The sequence below is a fragment of the Syngnathus typhle genome, unplaced genomic scaffold (genome assembly GCF_033458585.1).
Source record: "Syngnathus typhle isolate RoL2023-S1 ecotype Sweden unplaced genomic scaffold, RoL_Styp_1.0 HiC_scaffold_40, whole genome shotgun sequence".
NCBI classification, from domain to species: domain Eukaryota; kingdom Metazoa; phylum Chordata; class Actinopteri; order Syngnathiformes; family Syngnathidae; genus Syngnathus; species Syngnathus typhle.
In genome coordinates this window covers 338,437-360,859 of record NW_026871946.1, presented here as the reverse complement: position 1 = coordinate 360,859, position 22,423 = coordinate 338,437, and the positions used below count along the sequence as shown (strand labels likewise).

Below are 22,423 nucleotides of genomic sequence, written 5' to 3'. Positions count from 1 at the left end.
AATTTCAGGGTTAAACATGTCAGAGTTGATTTCAACTCTCAAAGTGTCATTTTAACACATTCTGATTAAAATGGTGTTCAGTGTTGGAGTTATTTAACAGAGTTATTCCAACCTAAGCAAATCAACTCTGGAGAGATGTAAAGTGCATCTCGGCCGAGTTAACTTGCTTGATAGGCCCCTGGGCTTCAGTCCAGGTAACCCCATGTGTTATGCCCCTGGGCTTTCAGCAGGGTGAACCCGTGCATCAATCAATAGTCTCCTGTGCGTGGCGTGGTCAACCGTCGTTTATTTCGCTGCTGGAATCAGGAATGGATGCGGAGTTGGACTTTTACACGAGAGGTAAGCTACAAAATCAAACTTGTATGAACAATAACATTGAATTAAACATCTGCTGAGAATATTTATGTAACTTTGCTAAGCATTTTTTGTGGTTGGCACTGGACAGCGAACGTTTGGATTTTTTTTTTAATGCAATGTTAACTTCACCACTAACGTTACCACTTGCTAAAAAATAAACATTAATAAAAAAACGGTTTCCTATGTTATCCTTTGCATTTTACCAAGTCTCACGCGTGCTTGAGAGGTTGTATAAACAAGGCTTCATATTTAACTGTCGAATATAGTTTGGGGCTAACGTTAGCACATGTTAACAAGCTAACTTGAAGTTCATGGCGGGTGCATGGCATCAGTCCGACTGCCCAATACTCCCTCTTCCCATTTCTCCGACCATACACTTGTTAATTTCTGCGTCCATTAATCTAACCTTAACCCTAATCCTAACCATAACCCTCTAGAATAAGTAAGGGATAAACAGTTCAGAGGTTGTTATGGAGAAATAAGCCCCGACAGGATGAACTTTGGCTCCAACACGAAGTGAGGAGTTAATTCATGCAATAAACCCCGCACTTTGCGTAGGAGCCACGGCTAGAGTGAAATAATTAGCCTAAACAATTGCAGTTGGGTGCCTGTGTGGCAGACTCCCTGTGCCACTGCACCGAGACGAGTGTCCGAGGCTCTGATCATACAGGTGTGGTTAATAACTCTGATTAATGGGTAATGTAGGTAATGTAGTGGGCAGTCAGACTATAAAGGGTCAACTTTACTGGTGCTGTGTTGTGTTTGTTTGGTCGCTGAAAACCAGCTTTTAACAGAGGGGAATGTTTTAATAAATCAGTTTAGCCTCAAATGTAAATGTTAATTACGGTAGCATGTGCTGCAGTCACTACAGCTTGTCGCTGCCACGTTCATCAATGAGAGCGTTTCCACTGGGCCTGCTGTGGCATGTTTTAACAGCCTCCCAGCAGCTGCTGAATGTGTTTAATCTTAGACATGCAGTGAAATTAATAATGAAACAATTTCTTGCATGATACACAACGTTTATGTGAGTGTTAAATAATTATTTCTTGCATGTTAAGTGTTTACTGACATTTGTTTGTTGTTGCATGTCTCAGAAAAATGTTGATCCAGGTTCGGTATTGCCAACAGCAGAAGTATGTGAAGTTGGATGAGGTTGATGGATGTTTTGATTTTGTGCAGTTCCATGACAAAGGTTTGTTTTTGTTTTACTTATGCTTGGTTTGATATAAAGGGCAGAACAACGCCCCTTTCTTTTAAGATTTGGACTGAAAAGGGAATGTATTTTATGCAGGGGGTTATCTCTGAATTTGTTTACAGTGGTGGATTAAATTATTGAATGTGAAATGAGGCAAGATCAGTGCTATCTTAAAGGTCCACTCAGATGTATCTTGTCTTTTCCAGTCATCGAGAGATTTTGCCTGCCACCTGACGCAAAATTAGTGCACAAAGATGCAACAGGGACAGAAGTTGATGAGGACATTTTCAGTGACCTTGTCAGCCAAGGCAATGTGACTCTATCAGTTTTCTCAAATGACGGTGAGAAATGTAAAGGGGTAAATTACATAATGCAATGTGTAAAACACTAATGCAAATTTATAAGTACAGAAATACAGTAAACAATTTCAATTTAATGTTTTCAGAATTAAGTCATTTAATACACTTAAAGGTGGATCAAATATTCAATATCATTCTTTGTGGTTACACAACAGGGACATTCAGCCTGACTTTTATTAAATGGTTTAAATGTCATTTTAACTGACATAAATCCAATATGAATACCAAATGTATTTTTGATTAATCTAATTCATGCCTTTAAAACAATTTCTGAAAATATTTCTGAATTGCCTATCAAGACTGAGAATCAATTGATTAAATGAGTTGAGTCTATGGTGTGCCGTTGGCTTGGTTAGATCAAAAATCTTCTATGACTTTTTGTATACTGCAAATAAACACCCCACCCCCCTTCTTTTTTTTTTTTTTTTTTTTTTTTTAGAATTTTCCGATTGCTCCTTGTCCTCTCCATCCGATTATTCTGATTCAAGCTTCAGTTCATGTGCAAGTACATCAACTATACTCCTAGATGAGGTTCCTAGGAAGAAACCAAGACTTGAGGGCCCACTTCCTGCAGCATCTGCTAGAAAGGTTGTGCTAAGTACTCACAGGTTTCTTAAAATCAACATTTGTCATCCTTAAACTCTAGAAAGGCAGTTTATCACATTTGTTTTTTTGCTTCTTTTTCAAAGTTGATTGAAGATGTCCTTGGTACCAGCTCAGGTGGTGAAGAGGTCCTCCAAGAGTATCACACAACAAAAACTCTAACAGATGCTACCAGAAGAAAGTTGGTCAATATAATAGTGGCACACATGATTGATAAACACGGGTATGTGTGTTCTATTTGTCTGTACTATCCTTTTTTTATTAACAAGTTAACTACTTGGCCCTTGTATTAATGCTAATTTGATCTTTTCTCAGGCAACTCCCCAGCAAAGCTGTTCGAGAAGAGTACGCTCTTGGGATAGTGACAGTGTTCCCGTCCCTCAAAGACCCATACTCCAAGAAAGGCTATGTATAGTCATTATTATTGTACTCTCTGTTTACATAATTTTCATGTTTTGTCTACATTACAGTAACATTTAGATTCTGAAATTTCACAGTAGCTTATGAGGTTGACATCACATTAATTTTGAATGTATTTCCATTTTAGGAACATTTCTATGATGCTGCAAGCAGCACCGGATACATTTCTTGGCGTCTGAAAACGATTCAGAGAAAGATTCGAAGAGGACATGCATCTACAAGTAGCCCCACTGGCTTTTCCCCAGGAGGAGGTCAGTCTATCTATCTATCTATCTATCTATCTATCTATCTATCTATCTATCTATCTATCTATCTATCTATCTATCTATCTATCTATCTATCTATCTATCTATCTATCTATCTATCTATCTATCTATCTATCTATCTATCTATCTATCTATCTATCTATCTATCTATCTATCTATCTATCTATCTATCTATCTAGCTCTCTATCTAGCTCTCTATCTAGCTCTCTATCTAGCTCTCTATCTATCTATCTCTCTATCTATCTATCTCTCTAGCTCTCTAGCTCTCTAGCTCTCTAGCTCTCTAGCTCTCTAGCTCTCTAGCTCTCTATCTATCTATCTATCTATCTATCTATCTATCTATCTATCTATCTATCTATCTATCTATCTATCTATCTATCTATCTATCTATCTATCTATCTATCTATCTATCTATCTATCTATCTATCTATCTATCTATCTATCTATCTATCTATCTATCTATCTATCTATCTCTCTCTCTCTCTCTCTCTATCTATCTATCTATCTATCTCTCTATCTCTCTATCTATCTATCTCTCTATCTCTCTCTCTACGCAACTGTCTTTCTTTCTCTAAGTACCCCTCATTTTTCTTTCTTTCTTACAACTTCATCTAGGGTGTTTCTTGTTTTTTTTCTTGAAAGAATTGTGTGCTTTTTTTCAGGAGGCCCAAATGTGCGCAGGTCCATTGTTGTTGACCAGCAGCTTGATGGGGATGCATACCAGGAAGCCATCTCCTTGCTCAACCATACAACAGACAGTTCCGTAATTTTTCTGAAGATGAGAGAGACCTTTCAGAATCGCCAAAAACTCATCCACGACTCAGACAAAACTCAAGATATCTTCTCCATCTTCCCAAGATTCCTGGATACAAAGGGATTGGTAAGTATGAAATGGGATTTTTAGAATGCCTTGAAATGTGCTGAATGTGGTAGTAGTACATTTGCTTTCTTATAGATGAATCAAGACTTCACACTCCTGTTTGAAGAGGAGGTTTCCAACCTGCTGCTCCAGAAATGGGATCCGTTCTTCAGAGATAACGTCATCAAAGAGGCCAAGCGGCTCACCCCAACACCTGAGCTGCGCCGAATGCTGCAGGCCGCAGAGTCTCCAGGAAGTGAACTTGATGAGGCACCAAGTGAGTTTTGTTCGATAGAATTTGTTATAAGCAATTACAGTTCAATAGTCTTGTGATTAATAAAGACCGATTGATTTTATGTTACTGGACTTCAATTGTTCGTTCATTCTGTGTATTTCTTTTTCTTTTTAAAGTTGGGTTAAAGTCGATGGTGTTGAGTACAAAGGTGGACTTGTTGTTTGCAGTTCCATGGAGGAAGACATGCCAGTCTTTTGTCAAATAGATGATGTACTTCTGGTTGAAGATGACGTTTATTTTTTGACAAAAAAGCTATTTACAGAGATGTTTGTTGAACACCACCATGCCTTCAAAGTTTTACCAACTGAAGAGAGGTGTGTCATGAAAATGACTGAACTCAAATGTCACAAACCATTTGATATTCAAAGCAGATGAAAGTTTGTACATTATACCCTCGTTTATTATGTTTTAACTGACTGCATTGGGGGAAAGTTCTTAAAATAAATGGTAAGCAGATGGAGGTTTGTACATTATACCCTCATGTTTTAACTGACTGCATTGGGGGAAAAGTTAAAATAAATTGTGTTTTTGAAAATGCATTTTTCTTGGAATTGTCATTTTAATGGTTGTATTGTACTGTTTTTTTTTTTTAACTATGTAGTGTCAATTTAACCCAATTTAGGAAGTTAAAAAGGAGCTTTGATATAATGTAAATCGATAGTGTTAATTTAACCCAGTTTAGAGAGTTAAAAAGGAACTCTGATATAGTGTTAATGTAACTCAATATAGTGTTAATTTAACACAGTTTAGGGAGTTAAAGAGGAACTCTGATATAGTGTTAATGTAACTCGATATAGTGTTAATTTAACACAGTTTAGGGAGTTAAAAAGGAACTCTGATATAGTGTTAATGTAACTCGATATAGTGTTAATTCAACCCAGTCTAGGGAGTTAAAAAGTAACTCTGATATAGTGTTAATGTAACTCGATATAGTGTTAATTCAACCCAGTCTAGAGAGTTAAAAAGTAACTCTAGGTACAGTGTTAAATAATTAACTATTTTGAAAGTGTTAATTTAACTCTGTAGAGTGTGGAGCTATATAAACCCGCAAAAAGTGTTAAAATTGACTCTGTGGGAGTTGATTCAACACTCCAGTTTTTGCTGTGTGGTTAGGTTGGCATCGAAAAAAACGCTCTCGGGTGCTTTAGAGTGCCGAGTTTATTACTGAGCATTAAGAAATGACCACCTCCAACGTTTGGTTTATGTTTTATAAGCATTTTTAATTTTATTGCTTAAATCGCATTTTCTCGGCGAGCTGAGCGCTTTTTCTGAATTGTGCCGCTCCCGTCACTCTGGTTAGGTTGGCATCGAAAAAAACGCTCTCGGGTGCTTTAGAGTGCTGAGTTTATTACTGCGCATTAAGAAATGACCACCTCCAACGTTTGGTTTATGTTTAATAAGCATGTTTAATTTTATTGCTTAAATCGCATTTTCTCGGCGAGCTGAGCACTTTTTCTGAATTGTGCCGCTCCCGTCACTCTGGTTAGGTTGGCATCGAAAAAAACGCTCTCGGGTGCTTTAGAGTGCCGAGTTTATTACTGCGCATTAAGAAATGACCACCTCCAACGTTTGGTTTATGTTTTATAAGCATTTTTAATTTTATTGCTTAAATCGCATTTTCTCGGCGAGCTGAGCACTTTTTCTGAATTGTGCCGCTCCCGTCACTCTGGTTAGGTTGGCATCGAAAAAAACGCTCTCGGGTGCTTTAGAGTGCCGAGTTTATTACTGCGCATTAAGAAATGACCACCTCCAACGTTTGGTTTATGTTTTATAAGCATTTTTAATTTTATTGCTTAAATCGCATTTTCTCGGCGAGCTGAGCACTTTTTCTGAATTGTGCCGCTCCCGTCACTTGGCATCGAAAAAAACGCTCTCGGGTGCTTTAGAGTGCCGAGTTTATTACTGCGCATTAAGAAATGACCACCTCCAACGTTTGGTTTATGTTTTATAAGCATTTTTAATTTTATTGCTTAAATCGCATTTTCTCGGCGAGCTGAGCACTTTTTCTGAATTGTGCCGCTCCCGTCACTCTGGTTAGGTTGGCATCGAAAAAAACGCTCTCGGGTGCTTTAGAGTGCCGAGTTATTCACTGCGCATGAAGAAATGACCACCTCCAACGTTTGGTTTATGTTTAATAAGCATTTTTAATTTTATTGCTTGAATCGCATTTTCTCGGCGAGCTGAGCACTTTTTCTGAATTGTGCCGCTCCCGTCACTCTGGTTAGGTTGGCATCGAAAAAAACGCTCTCGGGTGCTTTAGAGTGCCGAGTTTATCACTGCGCATGAAGAAATGACCACCTCCAACGTTTGGTTTATGTTTTATAAGCATTTTTAATTTTATTGCTTAAATCGCATTTTCTCGGCGAGCTGAGCACTTTTTCTGAATTGTGCCGCTCCCGTCACTCTGGTTAGGTTGGCATCGAAAAAAACGCTCTCGGGTGCTTTAGAGTGCCGAGTTTATCACTGCGCATGAAGAAATGACCACCTCCAACGTTTGGTTTATGTTTTATAAGCATTTTTAATTTTATTGCTTAAATCGCATTTTCTCGGCGAGCTGAGCGCTTTTTCTGAATTGTGCCGCTCCCGTCACTCTGGTTAGGTTGGCATCGAAAAAAACGCTATCGGGTTCTTTAGAGTGCCGAGTTAGTCACTGCACATGAAGAAATGACCACCTCCAACGTTTGGTTTATGTTTAATAAGCATTTTTAATTTTATTGCTTAAATCGCATTTTCTCGGCGAGCTGAGCACTTTTTCTGAATTGTGCCGCTCCCGTCACTCTGGTTAGGTTGGCATCGAAAAAAACGCTCTCGGGTGCTTTAGAGTGCCGAGTTTATTACTGCGCATTAAGAAATGACCACCTCCAACGTTTGGTTTATGTTTTATAAGCATTTTTAATTTTATTGCTTAAATCGCATTTTCTCGGCGAGCTGAGCACTTTTTCTGAATTGTGCCGCTCCCGTCACTCTGGTTAGGTTGGCATCGAAAAAAACGCTATCGGGTTCTTTAGAGTGCCGAGTTAGTCACTGCACATGAAGAAATGACCACCTCCAACGTTTGGTTTATGTTTAATAAGCATTTTTAATTTTATTGCTTAAATCGCATTTTCTCGGCGAGCTGAGCACTTTTTCTGAATTGTGCCGCTCCCGTCACTCTGGTTAGGTTGGCATCGAAAAAAACGCTCTCGGGTGCTTTAGAGTGCCGAGTTTATTACTGCGCATTAAGAAATGACCACCTCCAACGTTTGGTTTATGTTTTATAAGCATTTTTAATTTTATTGCTTAAATCGCATTTTCTCGGCGAGCTGAGCACTTTTTCTGAATTGTGCCGCTCCCGTCACTCTGGTTAGGTTGGCATCGAAAAAAACGCTCTCGGGTGCTTTAGAGTGCCGAGTTTATTACTGCGCATTAAGAAATGACCACCTCCAACGTTTGGTTTATGTTTTATAAGCATTTTTAATTTTATTGCTTAAATCGCATTTTCTCGGCGAGCTGAGCACTTTTTCTGAATTGTGCCGCTCCCGTCACTTGGCATCGAAAAAAACGCTCTCGGGTGCTTTAGAGTGCCGAGTTTATTACTGCGCATTAAGAAATGACCACCTCCAACGTTTGGTTTATGTTTTATAAGCATTTTTAATTTTATTGCTTAAATCGCATTTTCTCGGCGAGCTGAGCACTTTTTCTGAATTGTGCCGCTCCCGTCACTCTGGTTAGGTTGGCATCGAAAAAAACGCTCTCGGGTGCTTTAGAGTGCCGAGTTATTCACTGCGCATGAAGAAATGACCACCTCCAACGTTTGGTTTATGTTTAATAAGCATTTTTAATTTTATTGCTTGAATCGCATTTTCTCGGCGAGCTGAGCACTTTTTCTGAATTGTGCCGCTCCCGTCACTCTGGTTAGGTTGGCATCGAAAAAAACGCTCTCGGGTGCTTTAGAGTGCCGAGTTTATCACTGCGCATGAAGAAATGACCACCTCCAACGTTTGGTTTATGTTTTATAAGCATTTTTAATTTTATTGCTTAAATCGCATTTTCTCGGCGAGCTGAGCACTTTTTCTGAATTGTGCCGCTCCCGTCACTCTGGTTAGGTTGGCATCGAAAAAAACGCTCTCGGGTGCTTTAGAGTGCCGAGTTTATCACTGCGCATGAAGAAATGACCACCTCCAACGTTTGGTTTATGTTTTATAAGCATTTTTAATTTTATTGCTTAAATCGCATTTTCTCGGCGAGCTGAGCGCTTTTTCTGAATTGTGCCGCTCCCGTCACTCTGGTTAGGTTGGCATCGAAAAAAACGCTCTCGGGTGCTTTAGAGTGCCGAGTTTATTACTGCGCATTAAGAAATGACCACCTCCAACGTTTGGTTTATGTTTTATAAGCATTTTTAATTTTATTGCTTAAATCGCATTTTCTCGGCGAGCTGAGCACTTTTTCTGAATTGTGCCGCTCCCGTCACTCTGGTTAGGTTGGCATCGAAAAAAACGCTATCGGGTTCTTTAGAGTGCCGAGTTAGTCACTGCACATGAAGAAATGACCACCTCCAACGTTTGGTTTATGTTTAATAAGCATTTTTAATTTTATTGCTTAAATCGCATTTTCTCGGCGAGCTGAGCACTTTTTCTGAATTGTGCCGCTCCCGTCACTCTGGTTAGGTTGGCATCGAAAAAAACGCTCTCGGGTGCTTTAGAGTGCCGAGTTTATTACTGCGCATTAAGAAATGACCACCTCCAACGTTTGGTTTATGTTTTATAAGCATTTTTAATTTTATTGCTTAAATCGCATTTTCTCGGCGAGCTGAGCACTTTTTCTGAATTGTGCCGCTCCCGTCACTCTGGTTAGGTTGGCATCGAAAAAAACGCTCTCGGGTGCTTTAGAGTGCCGAGTTTATTACTGCGCATTAAGAAATGACCACCTCCAACGTTTGGTTTATGTTTTATAAGCATTTTTAATTTTATTGCTTAAATCGCATTTTCTCGGCGAGCTGAGCGCTTTTTCTGAATTGTGCCGCTCCCGTCACTCTGGTTAGGTTGGCATCGAAAAAAACGCTCTCGGGTGCTTTAGAGTGCTGAGTTTATTACTGCGCATTAAGAAATGACCACCTCCAACGTTTGGTTTATGTTTAATAAGCATGTTTAATTTTATTGCTTAAATCGCATTTTCTCGGCGAGCTGAGCACTTTTTCTGAATTGTGCCGCTTCCGTCACTCTGGTTAGGTTGGCATCGAAAAAAACGCTCTCGGGTGCTTTAGAGTGCCGAGTTTATTACTGCGCATTAAGAAATGACCACCTCCAACGTTTGGTTTATGTTTTATAAGCATTTTTAATTTTATTGCTTAAATCGCATTTTCTCGGCGAGCTGAGCACTTTTTCTGAATTGTGCCGCTCCCGTCACTCTGGTTAGGTTGGCATCGAAAAAAACGCTCTCGGGTGCTTTAGAGTGCCGAGTTTATTACTGCGCATTAAGAAATGACCACCTCCAACGTTTGGTTTATGTTTTATAAGCATTTTTAATTTTATTGCTTAAATCGCATTTTCTCGGCGAGCTGAGCACTTTTTCTGAATTGTGCCGCTCCCGTCACTTGGCATCGAAAAAAACGCTCTCGGGTGCTTTAGAGTGCCGAGTTATTCACTGCGCACGAAGAAATGACCACCTCCAACGTTTGGTTTATGTTTTATAAGCATTTTTAATTTTATTGCTTAAATCGCATTTTCTCGGCGAGCTGAGCGCTTTTTCTGAATTGTGCCGCTCCCGTCACTCTGGTTAGGTTGGCATCGAAAAAAACGCTCTCGGGTGCTTTAGAGTGCCGAGTTTATTACTGCGCATTAAGAAATGACCACCTCCAACGTTTGGTTTATGTTTTATAAGCATTTTTAATTTTATTGCTTAAATCGCATTTTCTCGGCGAGCTGAGCACTTTTTCTGAATTGTGCCGCTCCCGTCACTCTGGTTAGGTTGGCATCGAAAAAAACGCTCTCGGGTGCTTTAGAGTGCCGAGTTTATTACTGCGCATTAAGAAATGACCACCTCCAACGTTTGGTTTATGTTTTATAAGCATTTTTAATTTTATTGCTTAAATCGCATTTTCTCGGCGAGCTGAGCACTTTTTCTGAATTGTGCCGCTCCCGTCACTCTGGTTAGGTTGGCATCGAAAAAAACGCTCTCGGGTGCTTTAGAGTGCCGAGTTTATTACTGCGCATTAAGAAATGACCACCTCCAACGTTTGGTTTATGTTTTATAAGCATTTTTAATTTTATTGCTTAAATCGCATTTTCTCGGCGAGCTGAGCACTTTTTCTGAATTGTGCCGCTCCCGTCACTCTGGTTAGGTTGGCATCGAAAAAAACGCTCTCGGGTGCTTTAGAGTGCCGAGTTTATTACTGCGCATTAAGAAATGACCACCTCCAACGTTTGGTTTATGTTTTATAAGCATTTTTAATTTTATTGCTTAAATCGCATTTTCTCGGCGAGCTGAGCGCTTTTTCTGAATTGTGCCGCTCCCGTCACTCTGGTTAGGTTGGCATCGAAAAAAACGCTCTCGGGTGCTTTAGAGTGCCGAGTTATTCACTGCGCATGAAGAAATGACCACCTCCAACGTTTGGTTTATGTTTAATAAGCATTTTTAATTTTATTGCTTAAATCTTATTTTCTCGGCGAGCTGAGCACTTTTTCTGAATTGTGCCGCTCCCGTCACTCTGGTTAGGTTGGCATCGAAAAAAACGCTCTCTGGTGCTTTAGAGTGCCGAGTTTATTACTGCGCATTAAGAAATGACCACCTCCAACGTTTGGTTTATGTTTTATAAGCATTTTTAATTTTATTGCTTAAATCGCATTTTCTCGGCGAGCTGAGCGCTTTTTCTGAATTGTGCCGCTCCCGTCACTCTGGTTAGGTTGGCATCGAAAAAAACGCTCTCGGGTGCTTTAGAGTGCCGAGTTATTCACTGCGCATGAAGAAATGACCACCTCCAACGTTTGGTTTATGTTTAATAAGCATTTTTAATTTTATTGCTTAAATCGCATTTTCTCGGCGAGCTGAGCACTTTTTCTGAATTGTGCCGCTCCCGTCACTCTGGTTAGGTTGGCATCGAAAAAAACGCTCTCGGGTGCTTTAGAGTGCCGAGTTTATTACTGCGCATTAAGAAATGACCACCTCCAACGTTTGGTTTATGTTTTATAAGCATTTTTAATTTTATTGCTTAAATCGCATTTTCTCGGCGAGCTGAGCACTTTTTCTGAATTGTGCCGCTCCCGTCACTCTGGTTAGGTTGGCATCGAAAAAAACGCTCTCGGGTGCTTTAGAGTGCCGAGTTTATCACTGCGCATGAAGAAATGACCACCTCCAACGTTTGGTTTATGTTTAATAAGCATTTTTAATTTTATTGCTTAAATCGCATTTTCTCGGCGAGCTGAGCACTTTTTCTGAATTGTGCCGCTCCCGTCACTCTGGTTAGGTTGGCATCGAAAAAAACGCTCTCGGGTGCTTTAGAGTGCCGACTTTATCACTGCGCATTAAGAAATGACCACCTCCAACGTTTGGTTTATGTTTTATAAGCATTTTTAATTTTATTGCTTAAATCGCATTTTCTCGGCGAGCTGAGCACTTTTTCTTGTGCCGCTCCCGTCACTCTGGTTAGGTTGGCATCGAAAAAAACGCTCTCGGGTGCTTTAGAGTGCCGAGTTTATCACTGCGCATGAAGAAATGACCACTTCCAACGTTTGGTTTATGTTTTATAAGCATTTTTAATTTTATTGCTTAAATCGCATTTTCTCGGCGAGCTGAGCACTTTTTCTGAATTGTGCCGCTCCCGTCAGTCTGGTTAGGTTGGCATCGAAAAAAACGCTCTCGGGTGCTCTAGAGTGCCGAGTTTATTACTGCGCATTAAGAAATGACCACCTCCAACGTTTGGTTTATGTTTTATAAGCATTTTTAATTTTATTGCTTAAATCGCATTTTCTCGGCGAGCTGAGCACTTTTTCTGAATTGTGCCGCTCCCGTCACTCTGGTTAGGTTGGCATCGAAAAAAACGCTCTCGGGTGCTTTAGAGTGCCGAGTTTATTACTGCGCATTAAGAAATGACCACCTCCAACGTTTGGTTTATGTTTTATAAGCATTTTTAATTTTATTGCTTAAATCGCATTTTCTCGGCGAGCTGAGCACTTTTTCTGAATTGTGCCGCTCCCGTCACTCTGGTTAGGTTGGCATCGAAAAAAACGCTCTCGGGTGCTTTAGAGTGCCGAGTTATTCACTGCGCATGAAGAAATGACCACCTCCAACGTTTGGTTTATGTTTTATAAGCATTTTTAATTTTATTGCTTAAATCGCATTTTCTCGGCGAGCTGAGCACTTTTTCTGAATTGTGCCGCTCCCGTCACTCTGGTTAGGTTGGCATCGAAAAAAACGCTCTCGGGTGCTTTAGAGTGCCGAGTTATTCACTGCGCATGAAGAAATGACCACCTCCAATGTTTGGTTTATGTTTAATAAGCATTTTTAATTTTATTGCTTAAATCGCATTTTCTCGGCGAGCTGAGCGCTTTTTCTGAATTGTGCCGCTCCCGTCACTCTGGTTAGGTTGGCATCGAAAAAAACGCTCTCGGGTGCTTTAGAGTGCCGAGTTATTCACTGCGCATGAAGAAATGACCACCTCCAACGTTTGGTTTATGTTTAATAAGCATTTTTAATTTTATTGCTTAAATCGCATTTTCTCGGCGAGCTGAGCACTTTTTCTGAATTGTGCCGCTCCCGTCACTCTGGTTAGGTTGGCATCGAAAAAAACGCTCTCGGGTGCTTTAGAGTGCCGAGTTTATTACTGCGCATTAAGAAATGACCACCTCCAACGTTTGGTTTATGTTTTATAAGCATTTTTAATTTTATTGCTTAAATCGCATTTTCTCGGCGAGCTGAGCGCTTTTTCTGAATTGTGCCGCTCCCGTCACTCTGGTTAGGTTGGCATCGAAAAAAACGCTCTCGGGTGCTTTAGAGTGCTGAGTTTATTACTGCGCATTAAGAAATGACCACCTCCAACGTTTGGTTTATGTTTTATAAGCATTTTTAATTTTATTGCTTAAATCGCATTTTCTCGGCGAGCTGAGCGCTTTTTCTGAATTGTGCCGCTCCCGTCACTCTGGTTAGGTTGGCATCGAAAAAAACGCTCTCGGGTGCTTTAGAGTGCCGAGTTTATTACTGCGCATTAAGAAATGACCACCTCCAACGTTTGGTTTATGTTTTATAAGCATTTTTAATTTTATTGCTTAAATCGCATTTTCTCGGCGAGCTGAGCGCTTTTTCTGAATTGTGCCGCTCCCGTCACTCTGGTTAGGTTGGCATCGAAAAAAACGCTCTCGGGTGCTTTAGAGTGCCGAGTTTATTACTGCGCATTAAGAAATGACCACCTCCAACGTTTGGTTTATGTTTTATAAGCATTTTTAATTTTATTGCTTAAATCGCATTTTCTCGGCGAGCTGAGCGCTTTTTCTGAATTGTGCCGCTCCCGTCACTCTGGTTAGGTTGGCATCGAAAAAAACGCTCTCGGGTGCTTTAGAGTGCCGAGTTTATCACTGCGCATGAAGAAATGACCACCTCCAACGTTTGGTTTATGTTTTATAAGCATTTTTAATTTTATTGCTTAAATCGCATTTTCTCGGCGAGCTGAGCGCTTTTTCTGAATTGTGCCGCTCCCGTAACTCTGGTTAGGTTGGCATCGAAAAAAACGCTCTCGGGTGCTTTAGAGTGCCGAGTTTATCACTGCGCATGAAGAAATGACCACTTCCAACGTTTGGTTTATGTTTTATAAGCATTTTTAATTTTATTGCTTAAATCGCATTTTCTCGGCGAGCTGAGCACTTTTTCTGAATTGTGCCGCTCCCGTCACTCTGGTTAGGTTGGCATCGAAAAAAACGCTCTCGGGTGCTCTAGAGTGCCGAGTTTATTACTGCGCATTAAGCAATGACCACCTCCAACGTTTGGTTTATGTTTTATAAGCATTTTTAATTTTATTGCTTAAATCGCATTTTCTCGGCGAGCTGAGCACTTTTTCTGAATTGTGCCGCTCCCGTCACTCTGGTTAGGTTGGCATCGAAAAAAACGCTCTCGGGTGCTTTAGAGTGCCGAGTTTATTACTGCGCATTAAGAAATGACCACCTCCAACGTTTGGTTTATGTTTTATAAGCATTTTTAATTTTATTGCTTAAATCGCATTTTCTCGGCGAGCTGAGCACTTTTTCTGAATTGTGCCGCTCCCGTCACTCTGGTTAGGTTGGCATCGAAAAAAACGCTCTCGGGTGCTTTAGAGTGCCGAGTTATTCACTGCGCATGAAGAAATGACCACCTCCAACGTTTGGTTTATGTTTTATAAGCATTTTTAATTTTATTGCTTAAATCGCATTTTCTCGGCGAGCTGAGCACTTTTTCTGAATTGTGCCGCTCCCGTCACTCTGGTTAGGTTGGGATCGAAAAAAACGCTCTCGGGTGCTTTAGAGTGCCGAGTTTATCACTGCGCATGAAGAATTGACCACCTCCAACGTTTGGTTTATGTTTTATAAGCATTTTTAATTTTATTGCTTAAATCGCATTTTCTCGGCGAGCTGAGCGCTTTTTCTGAATTGTGCCGCTCCCGTCACTCTGGTTAGGTTGGCATCGAAAAAAACGCTCTCGGGTGCTTTAGAGTGCCGAGTTATTCACTGCGCATGAAGAAATGACCACCTCCAATGTTTGGTTTATGTTTAATAAGCATTTTTAATTTTATTGCTTAAATCGCATTTTCTCGGCGAGCTGAGCGCTTTTTCTGAATTGTGCCGCTCCCGTCACTCTGGTTAGGTTGGCATCGAAAAAAACGCTCTCAGGTGCTTTAGAGTGCCGAGTTATTCACTGCGCATGAAGAAATGACCACCTCCAACGTTTGGTTTATGTTTAATAAGCATTTTTAATTTTATTGCTTAAATCGCATTTTCTCGGCGAGCTGAGCACTTTTTCTGAATTGTGCCGCTCCCGTCACTCTGGTTAGGTTGGCATCGAAAAAAACGCTCTCGGGTGCTTTAGAGTGCCGAGTTTATTACTGCGCATTAGGAAATGACCACCTCCAACGTTTGGTTTATGTTTTATAAGCATTTTTAATTTTATTGCTTAAATCGCATTTTCTCGGCGAGCTGAGCGCTTTTTCTGAATTGTGCTGCTCCCGTCACTCTGGTTAGGTTGGCATCGAAAAAAACGCTCTCGGGTGCTTTAGAGTGCCGAGTTTATTACTGCGCATTAAGAAATGACCACCTCCAACGTTTGGTTTATGTTTTATAAGCATTTTTAATTTTATTGCTTAAATCGCATTTTCTCGGCGAGCTGAGCACTTTTTCTGAATTGTGCCGCTCCCGTCACTCTGGTTAGGTTGGCATCGAAAAAAACGCTCTCGGGTGCTTTAGAGTGCCGAGTTTATTACTGCGCATTGAGAAATGACCACCTCCAACGTTTGGTTTATGTTTTATAAGCATTTTTAATTTTATTGCTTAAATCGCATTTTCTCGGCGAGCTGAGCACTTTTTCTGAATTGTGCCGCTCCCGTCACTCTGGTTAGGTTGGCATCGAAAAAAACGCTCTCGGGTGCTTTAGAGTGCCGAGTTTATTACTGCGCATTAAGAAATGACCACCTCCAACGTTTGGTTTATGTTTTATAAGCATTTTTAATTTTATTGCTTAAATCGCATTTTCTCGGCGAGCTGAGCGCTTTTTCTGAATTGTGCCGCTCCCGTCACTCTGGTTAGGTTGGCATCGAAAAAAACGCTCTCGGGTGCTTTAGAGTGCCGAGTTTATCACTGCGCATGAAGAAATGACCACCTCCAACGTTTGGTTTATGTTTTATAAGCATTTTTAATTTTATTGCTTAAATCGCATTTTCTCGGCGAGCTGAGCGCTTTTTCTGAATTGTGCCGCTCCCGTAACTCTGGTTAGGTTGGCATCGAAAAAAACGCTCTCGGGTGCTCTAGAGTGCCGAGTTTATTACTGCGCATTAAGAAATGACCACCTCCAACGTTTGGTTTATGTTTTATAAGCATTTTTAATTTTATTGCTTAAATCGCATTTTCTCGGCGAGCTGAGCACTTTTTCTGAATTGTGCCGCTCCCGTCACTCTGGTTAGGTTGGCATCGAAAAAAACGCTCTCGGGTGCTTTAGAGTGCCGAGTTTATTACTGCGCATTAAGAAATGACCACCTCCAACGTTTGGTTTATGTTTTATAAGCATTTTTAATTTTATTGCTTAAATCGCATTTTCTCGGCGAGCTGAGCACTTTTTCTGAATTGTGCCGCTCCCGTCACTCTGGTTAGGTTGGCATCGAAAAAAACGCTCTCGGGTGCTTTAGAGTGCCGAGTTATTCACTGCGCATGAAGAAATGACCACCTCCAACGTTTGGTTTATGTTTTATAAGCATTTTTAATTTTATTGCTTAAATCGCATTTTCTCGGCGAGCTGAGCACTTTTTCTGAATTGTGCCGCTCCCGTCACTCTGGTTAGGTTGGCATCGAAAAAAACGCTCTCGGGTGCTTTAGAGTGCCGAGTTTATCACTGCGCATGAAGAAATGACCACCTCCAACGTTTGGTTTATGTTTTATAAGCATTTTTAATTTTATTGCTTAAATCGCATTTTCTCGGCGAGCTGAGCGCTTTTTCTGAATTGTGCCGCTCCCGTCACTCTGGTTAGGTTGGCATCGAAAAAAACGCTTTCGGGTGCTTTAGAGTGCCGTGTTATTCACTGCGCATGAAGAAATGACCACCTCCAACGTTTGGTTTATGTTTAATAAGCATTTTTAATTGTATTGCTTAAATCGCATTTTCTCGGCGAGCTGAGCACTTTTTCTGAATTGTGCCGCTCCCGTCACTCTGGTTAGGTTGGCATCGAAAAAAACGCTCTCGGTAGCTTTAGAGTGCCGAGTTTATTACTGCGCATTAAGAAATGACCACCTCCAACGTTTGGTTTATGTTTTATAAGCATTTTTAATTTTATTGCTTAAATCGCATTTTCTCGGCGAGCTGAGCACTTTTTCTGAATTGTGCCGCTCCCGTCACTCTGGTTAGGTTGGCATCGAAAAAAACGCTCTCGGGTCCTTTAGAGTGCCGAGTTTATCACTGCGCATGAAGAAATGACCACCTCCAACGTTTGGTTTATGTTTTATAAGCATTTTTAATTTTATTGCTTAAATCGCATTTTCTCGGCGAGCTGAGCGCTTTTTCTGAATTGTGCCGCTCCCGTCACTCTGGTTAGGTTGGCATCGAAAAAAACGCTCTCGGGTGCTTTAGAGTGCCGAGTTATTCACTGCGCATGAAGAAATGACCACCTCCAATGTTTGGTTTATGTTTAATAAGCATTTTTAATTTTATTGCTTAAATCGCATTTTCTCGGCGAGCTGAGCGCTTTTTCTGAATTGTGCCGCTCCCGTCACTCTGGTTAGGTTGGCATCGAAAAAAACGCTCTCGGGTGCTTTAGAGTGCCGAGTTATTCACTGCGCATGAAGAAATGACCACCTCCAACGTTTGGTTTATGTTTAATAAGCATTTTTAATTTTATTGCTTAAATCGCATTTTCTCGGCGAGCTGAGCACTTTTTCTGAATTGTGCCGCTGTCGTCACACTAGTTAGGTTGGCATCGAAAAAAACGCTCTCGGGTGCTTTAGAGTGCCGAGTTTATTACTGCGCATTAGGAAATGACCACCTCCAACGTTTGGTTTATGTTTTATAAGCATTTTTAATTTTATTGCTTAAATCGCATTTTCTCGGCGAGCTGTGCGCTTTTTCTGAATTGTGCCGCTCCCGTCACTCTGGTTAGGTTGGCATCGAAACAAACGCTCTCGGGTGCTTTAGAGTGCCGAGTTTATTACTGCGCATTAAGAAATGACCACCTCCAACGTTTGGTTTATGTTTTATAAGCATTTTTAATTTTATTGCTTAAATCGCATTTTCTCGGCGAGCTGAGCACTTTTTCTGAATTGTGCCGCTCCCGTCACTCTGGTTAGGTTGGCATCGAAAAAAACGCTCTCGGGTGCTTTAGAGTGCCGAGTTTATTACTGCGCATTAAGAAATGACCACCTCCAACGTTTGGTTTATGTTTTATAAGCATTTTTAATTTTATTGCTTAAATCGCATTTTCTCGGCGAGCTGAGCACTTTTTCTGAATTGTGCCGCTCCCGTCACTCTGGTTAGGTTGGCATCGAAAAAAACGCTCTCGGGTGCTTTAGAGTGCCGAGTTTATTACTGCGCATTAAGAAATGACCACCTCCAACGTTTGGTTTATGTTTTATAAGCATTTTTAATTTTATTGCTTAAATCGCATTTTCTCGGCGAGCTGAGCACTTTTTCTGAATTGTGCCGCTCCCGTCACTCTGGTTAGGTTGGCATCGAAAAAAACGCTCTCGGGTGCTTTAGAGTGCCGAGTTTATTACTGCGCATTAAGAAATGACCACCTCCAACGTTTGGTTTATGTTTTATAAGCATTTTTAATTTTATTGCTTAAATCGCATTTTCTCGGCGAGCTGAGCGCTTTTTCTGAATTGTGCCGCTCCCGTCACTCTGGTTAGGTTGGCATCGAAAAAAACGCTCTCGGGTGCTTTAGAGTGCCGAGTTTATTACTGCGCATTAAGAAATGACCACCTCCAACGTTTGATTTATGTTTTATAAGCATTTTTAATTTTATTGCTTAAATCGCATTTTCTCGGCGAGCTGAGCACTTTTTCTGAATTGTGCCGCTCCCGTCACTCTGGTTAGGTTGGCATCGAAAAAAACGCTCACGGGTGCTTTAGAGTGCCGAGTTTATTACTGCGCATTAAGAAATTACCACCTCCAACGTTTGGTTTATGTTTTATAAGCATTTTTAATTTTATTGCTTAAATCGCATTTTCTCGGCGAGCTGAGCACTTTTCCTGAATTGTGCCGCTCCCGTCACTCTGGTTAGGTTGGCATCGAAAAAAACGCTCTCGGGTGCTTTAGAGTGCCGAGTTATTCACTGCGCATGAAGAAATGACCACCTCCAACGTTTGGTTTATGTTTTATAAGCATTTTTAATTTTATTGCTTAAATCGCATTTTCTCGGCGAGCTGAGCACTTTTTCTGAATTGTGCCGCTCCCGTCACTCTGGTTAGGTTGGCATCGAAAAAAACGCTCTCGGGTGCTTTAGAGTGCCGAGTTTATCACTGCGCATGAAGAAATGACCACCTCCAACGTTTGGTTTATGTTTTATAAGCATTTTTAATTTTATTGCTTAAATCGCATTTTCTCGGCGAGCTGAGCGCTTTTTCTGAATTGTGCCGCTCCCGTCACTCTGGTTAGGTTGGCATCGAAAAAAACGCTCTCGGGTGCTTTAGAGTGCCGAGTTTATCACTGCGCATGAAGAAATGACCACCTCCAACGTTTGGTTTATGTTTTATAAGCATTTTTAATTTTATTGCTTAAATCGCATTTTCTCGGCGAGCTGAGCGCTTTTTCTGAATTGTGCCGCTCCCGTAACTCTGGTTAGGTTGGCATCGAAAAAAACGCTCTCGGGTGCTTTAGAGTGCCGAGTTTATCACTGCGCATGAAGAAATGACCACTTCCAACGTTTGGTTTATGTTTTATAAGCATTTTTAATTTTATTGCTTAAATCGCATTTTCTCGGCGAGCTGAGCACTTTTTCTGAATTGTGCCGCTCCCGTCACTCTGGTTAGGTTGGCATCGAAAAAAACGCTCTCGGGTGCTTTAGAGTGCCGAGTTTATTACTGCGCATTAAGAAATGACCACCTCCAACGTTTGGTTTATGTTTTATAAGCATTTTTAATTTTATTGCTTAAATCGCATTTTCTCGGCGAGCTGAGCACTTTTTCTGAATTGTGCCGCTCCCGTCACTCTGGTTAGGTTGGCATCGAAAAAAACGCTCTCGGGTGCTTTAGAGTGCCGAGTTTATCACTGCGCATGAAGAAATGACCACTTCCAACGTTTGGTTTATGTTTTATAAGCATTTTTAATTTTATTGCTTAAATCGCATTTTCTCGGCGAGCTGAGCACTTTTTCTGAATTGTGCCGCTCCCGTCACTCTGGTTAGGTTGGCATCGAAAAAAACGCTCTCGGGTGCTCTAGAGTGCCGAGTTTATTACTGCGCATTAAGAAATGACCACCTCCAACGTTTGGTTTATGTTTTATAAGCATTTTTAATTTTATTGCTTAAATCGCATTTTCTCGGCGAGCTGAGCACTTTTTCTGAATTGTGCCGCTCCCGTCACTCTGGTTAGGTTGGCATCGAAAAAAACGCTCTCGGGTGCTTTAGAGTGCCGAGTTTATTACTGCGCATTAAGAAATGACCACCTCCAACGTTTGGTTTATGTTTTATAAGCATTTTTAATTTTATTGCTTAAATCGCATTTTCTCGGCGAGCTGAGCACTTTTCTGAATTGTGCCGCTCCCGTCACTCTGGTTAGGTTGGCATCGAAAAAAACGCTCTCGGGTGCTTTAGAGTGCCGAGTTTATTACTGCGCATTAAGAAATGACCACCTCCAACGTTTGGTTTATGTTTTATAAGCATTTTTATTTTTATTGCTTAAATCGCATTTTCTCGGCGAGCTGAGCACTTTTTCTGAATTGTGCCGCTCCCGTCACTCTGGTTAGGTTGGCATCGAAAAAAACGCTCTCGGGTGCTTTAGAGTGCCGAGTTATTCACTGCGCATGAAGAAATGACCACCTCCAACGTTTGGTTTATGTTTTATAAGCATTTTTAATTTTATTGCTTAAATCGCATTTTCTCGGCGAGCTGAGCACTTTTTCTGAATTGTGCCGCTCCCGTCACTCTGGTTAGGTTGGCATCGAAAAAAACGCTCTCGGGTGCTTTAGAGTGCCGAGTTTATCACTGCGCATGAAGAAATGACCACCTCCAACGTTTGGTTTATGTTTTATAAGCATTTTTAATTTTATTGCTTAAATCGCATTTTCTCGGCGAGCTGAGCGCTTTTTCTGAATTGTGCCGCTCCCGTCACTCTGGTTAGGTTGGCATCGAAAAAAACGCTCTCGGGTGCTTTAGAGTGCCGAGTTATTCACTGCGCATGAAGAAATGACCACCTCCAATGTTTGGTTTATGTTTAATAAGCATTTTTAATTTTATTGCTTAAATCGCATTTTCTCGGCGAGCTGAGCGCTTTTTCTGAATTGTGCCGCTCCCGTCACTCTGGTTAGGTTGGCATCGAAAAAAACGCTCTCGGGTGCTTTAGAGTGCCGAGTTATTCACTGCGCATGAAGAAATGACCACCTCCAACGTTTGGTTTATGTTTAATAAGAATTTTTAATTTTATTGCTTAAATCGCATTTTCTCGGCGAGCTGAGCACTTTTTCTGAATTGTGCCGCTCCCGTCACTCTGGTTAGGTTGGCATCGAAAAAAACGCTCTCGGGTGCTTTAGAGTGCCGAGTTTATTACTGCGCATTAGGAAATGACCACCTCCAACGTTTGGTTTATGTTTTATAAGCATTTTTAATTTTATTGCTTAAATCGCATTTTCTCGGCGAGCTGAGCGCTTTTTCTGAATTGTGCCGCTCCCGTCACTCTGGTTAGGTTGGCATCGAAAAAAACGCTCTCGGGTGCTTTAGAGTGCCGAGTTTATTACTGCGCATTAAGAAATGACCACCTCCAACGTTTGGTTTATGTTTTATAAGCATTTTTAATTTTATTGCTTAAATCGCATTTTCTCGGCGAGCTGAGCACTTTTTCTGAATTGTGCCGCTCCCGTCACTCTGGTTAGGTTGGCATCGAAAAAAACGCTCTCGGGTGCTTTAGAGTGCCGAGTTTATTACTGCGCATTGAGAAATGACCACCTCCAACGTTTGGTTTATGTTTTATAAGCATTTTTAATTTTATTGCTTAAATCGCATTTTCTCGGCGAGCTGAGCACTTTTTCTGAATTGTGCCGCTCCCGTCACTCTGGTTAGGTTGGCATCGAAAAAAACGCTCTCGGGTGCTTTAGAGTGCCGAGTTTATCACTGCGCATTGAGAAATGACCACCTCCAACGTTTGGTTTATGTTTTATAAGCATTTTTAATTTTATTGCTTAAATCGCATTTTCTCGGCGAGCTGAGCACTTTTTCTGAAT

At 41.0% G+C, this 22,423-nt stretch overlaps 1 protein-coding gene across 3 annotated transcripts; it reads left to right on the top strand.

Annotated features, from left to right (window-relative positions):
• Positions 1-123: 123 nt before the first annotated feature.
• Positions 124-4,893, top strand: LOC133147291 (uncharacterized). Of its 3 annotated transcripts, XM_061271283.1 has the most exons (10): positions 124-339; positions 1,452-1,549; positions 1,759-1,893; positions 2,351-2,499; positions 2,601-2,737; positions 2,830-2,923; positions 3,062-3,185; positions 3,863-4,080; positions 4,156-4,336; positions 4,471-4,893. In XM_061271283.1, the coding sequence occupies exons 2-10, from the start codon at positions 1,456-1,458 to the stop codon at positions 4,557-4,559; spliced, it is 1,221 nt and encodes a 406-aa protein (XP_061127267.1). In that variant the 5' UTR covers positions 124-339; positions 1,452-1,455; the 3' UTR covers positions 4,560-4,893. The 3 variants fall into 3 exon arrangements, with proteins under 3 accessions (XP_061127267.1, XP_061127269.1, XP_061127268.1); XM_061271285.1 differs by lacking the exon at positions 1,759-1,893 and having other exon boundaries at positions 126-339; XM_061271284.1 differs by lacking the exons at positions 1,452-1,549; positions 1,759-1,893 and having other exon boundaries at positions 127-339.
• Positions 4,894-22,423: the final 17,530 nt, after the last annotated feature.

Bases quoted from the DNA above. Each gene is read 5' to 3' on its own strand.
- LOC133147291 (XM_061271283.1), top strand. From the start codon at position 1,456: ATGTTGATCCAGGTTCGGTATTGCCAACAGCAGAAGTATGTGAAGTTG. The intron at 2,924-3,061 runs GTATAGTCATTA...TTTCCATTTTAG, and splicing joins CATACTCCAAGAAAGGCTAT to GAACATTTCTATGATGCTGC. The intron at 4,081-4,155 runs GTAAGTATGAAA...GCTTTCTTATAG, and splicing joins TCCTGGATACAAAGGGATTG to ATGAATCAAGACTTCACACT.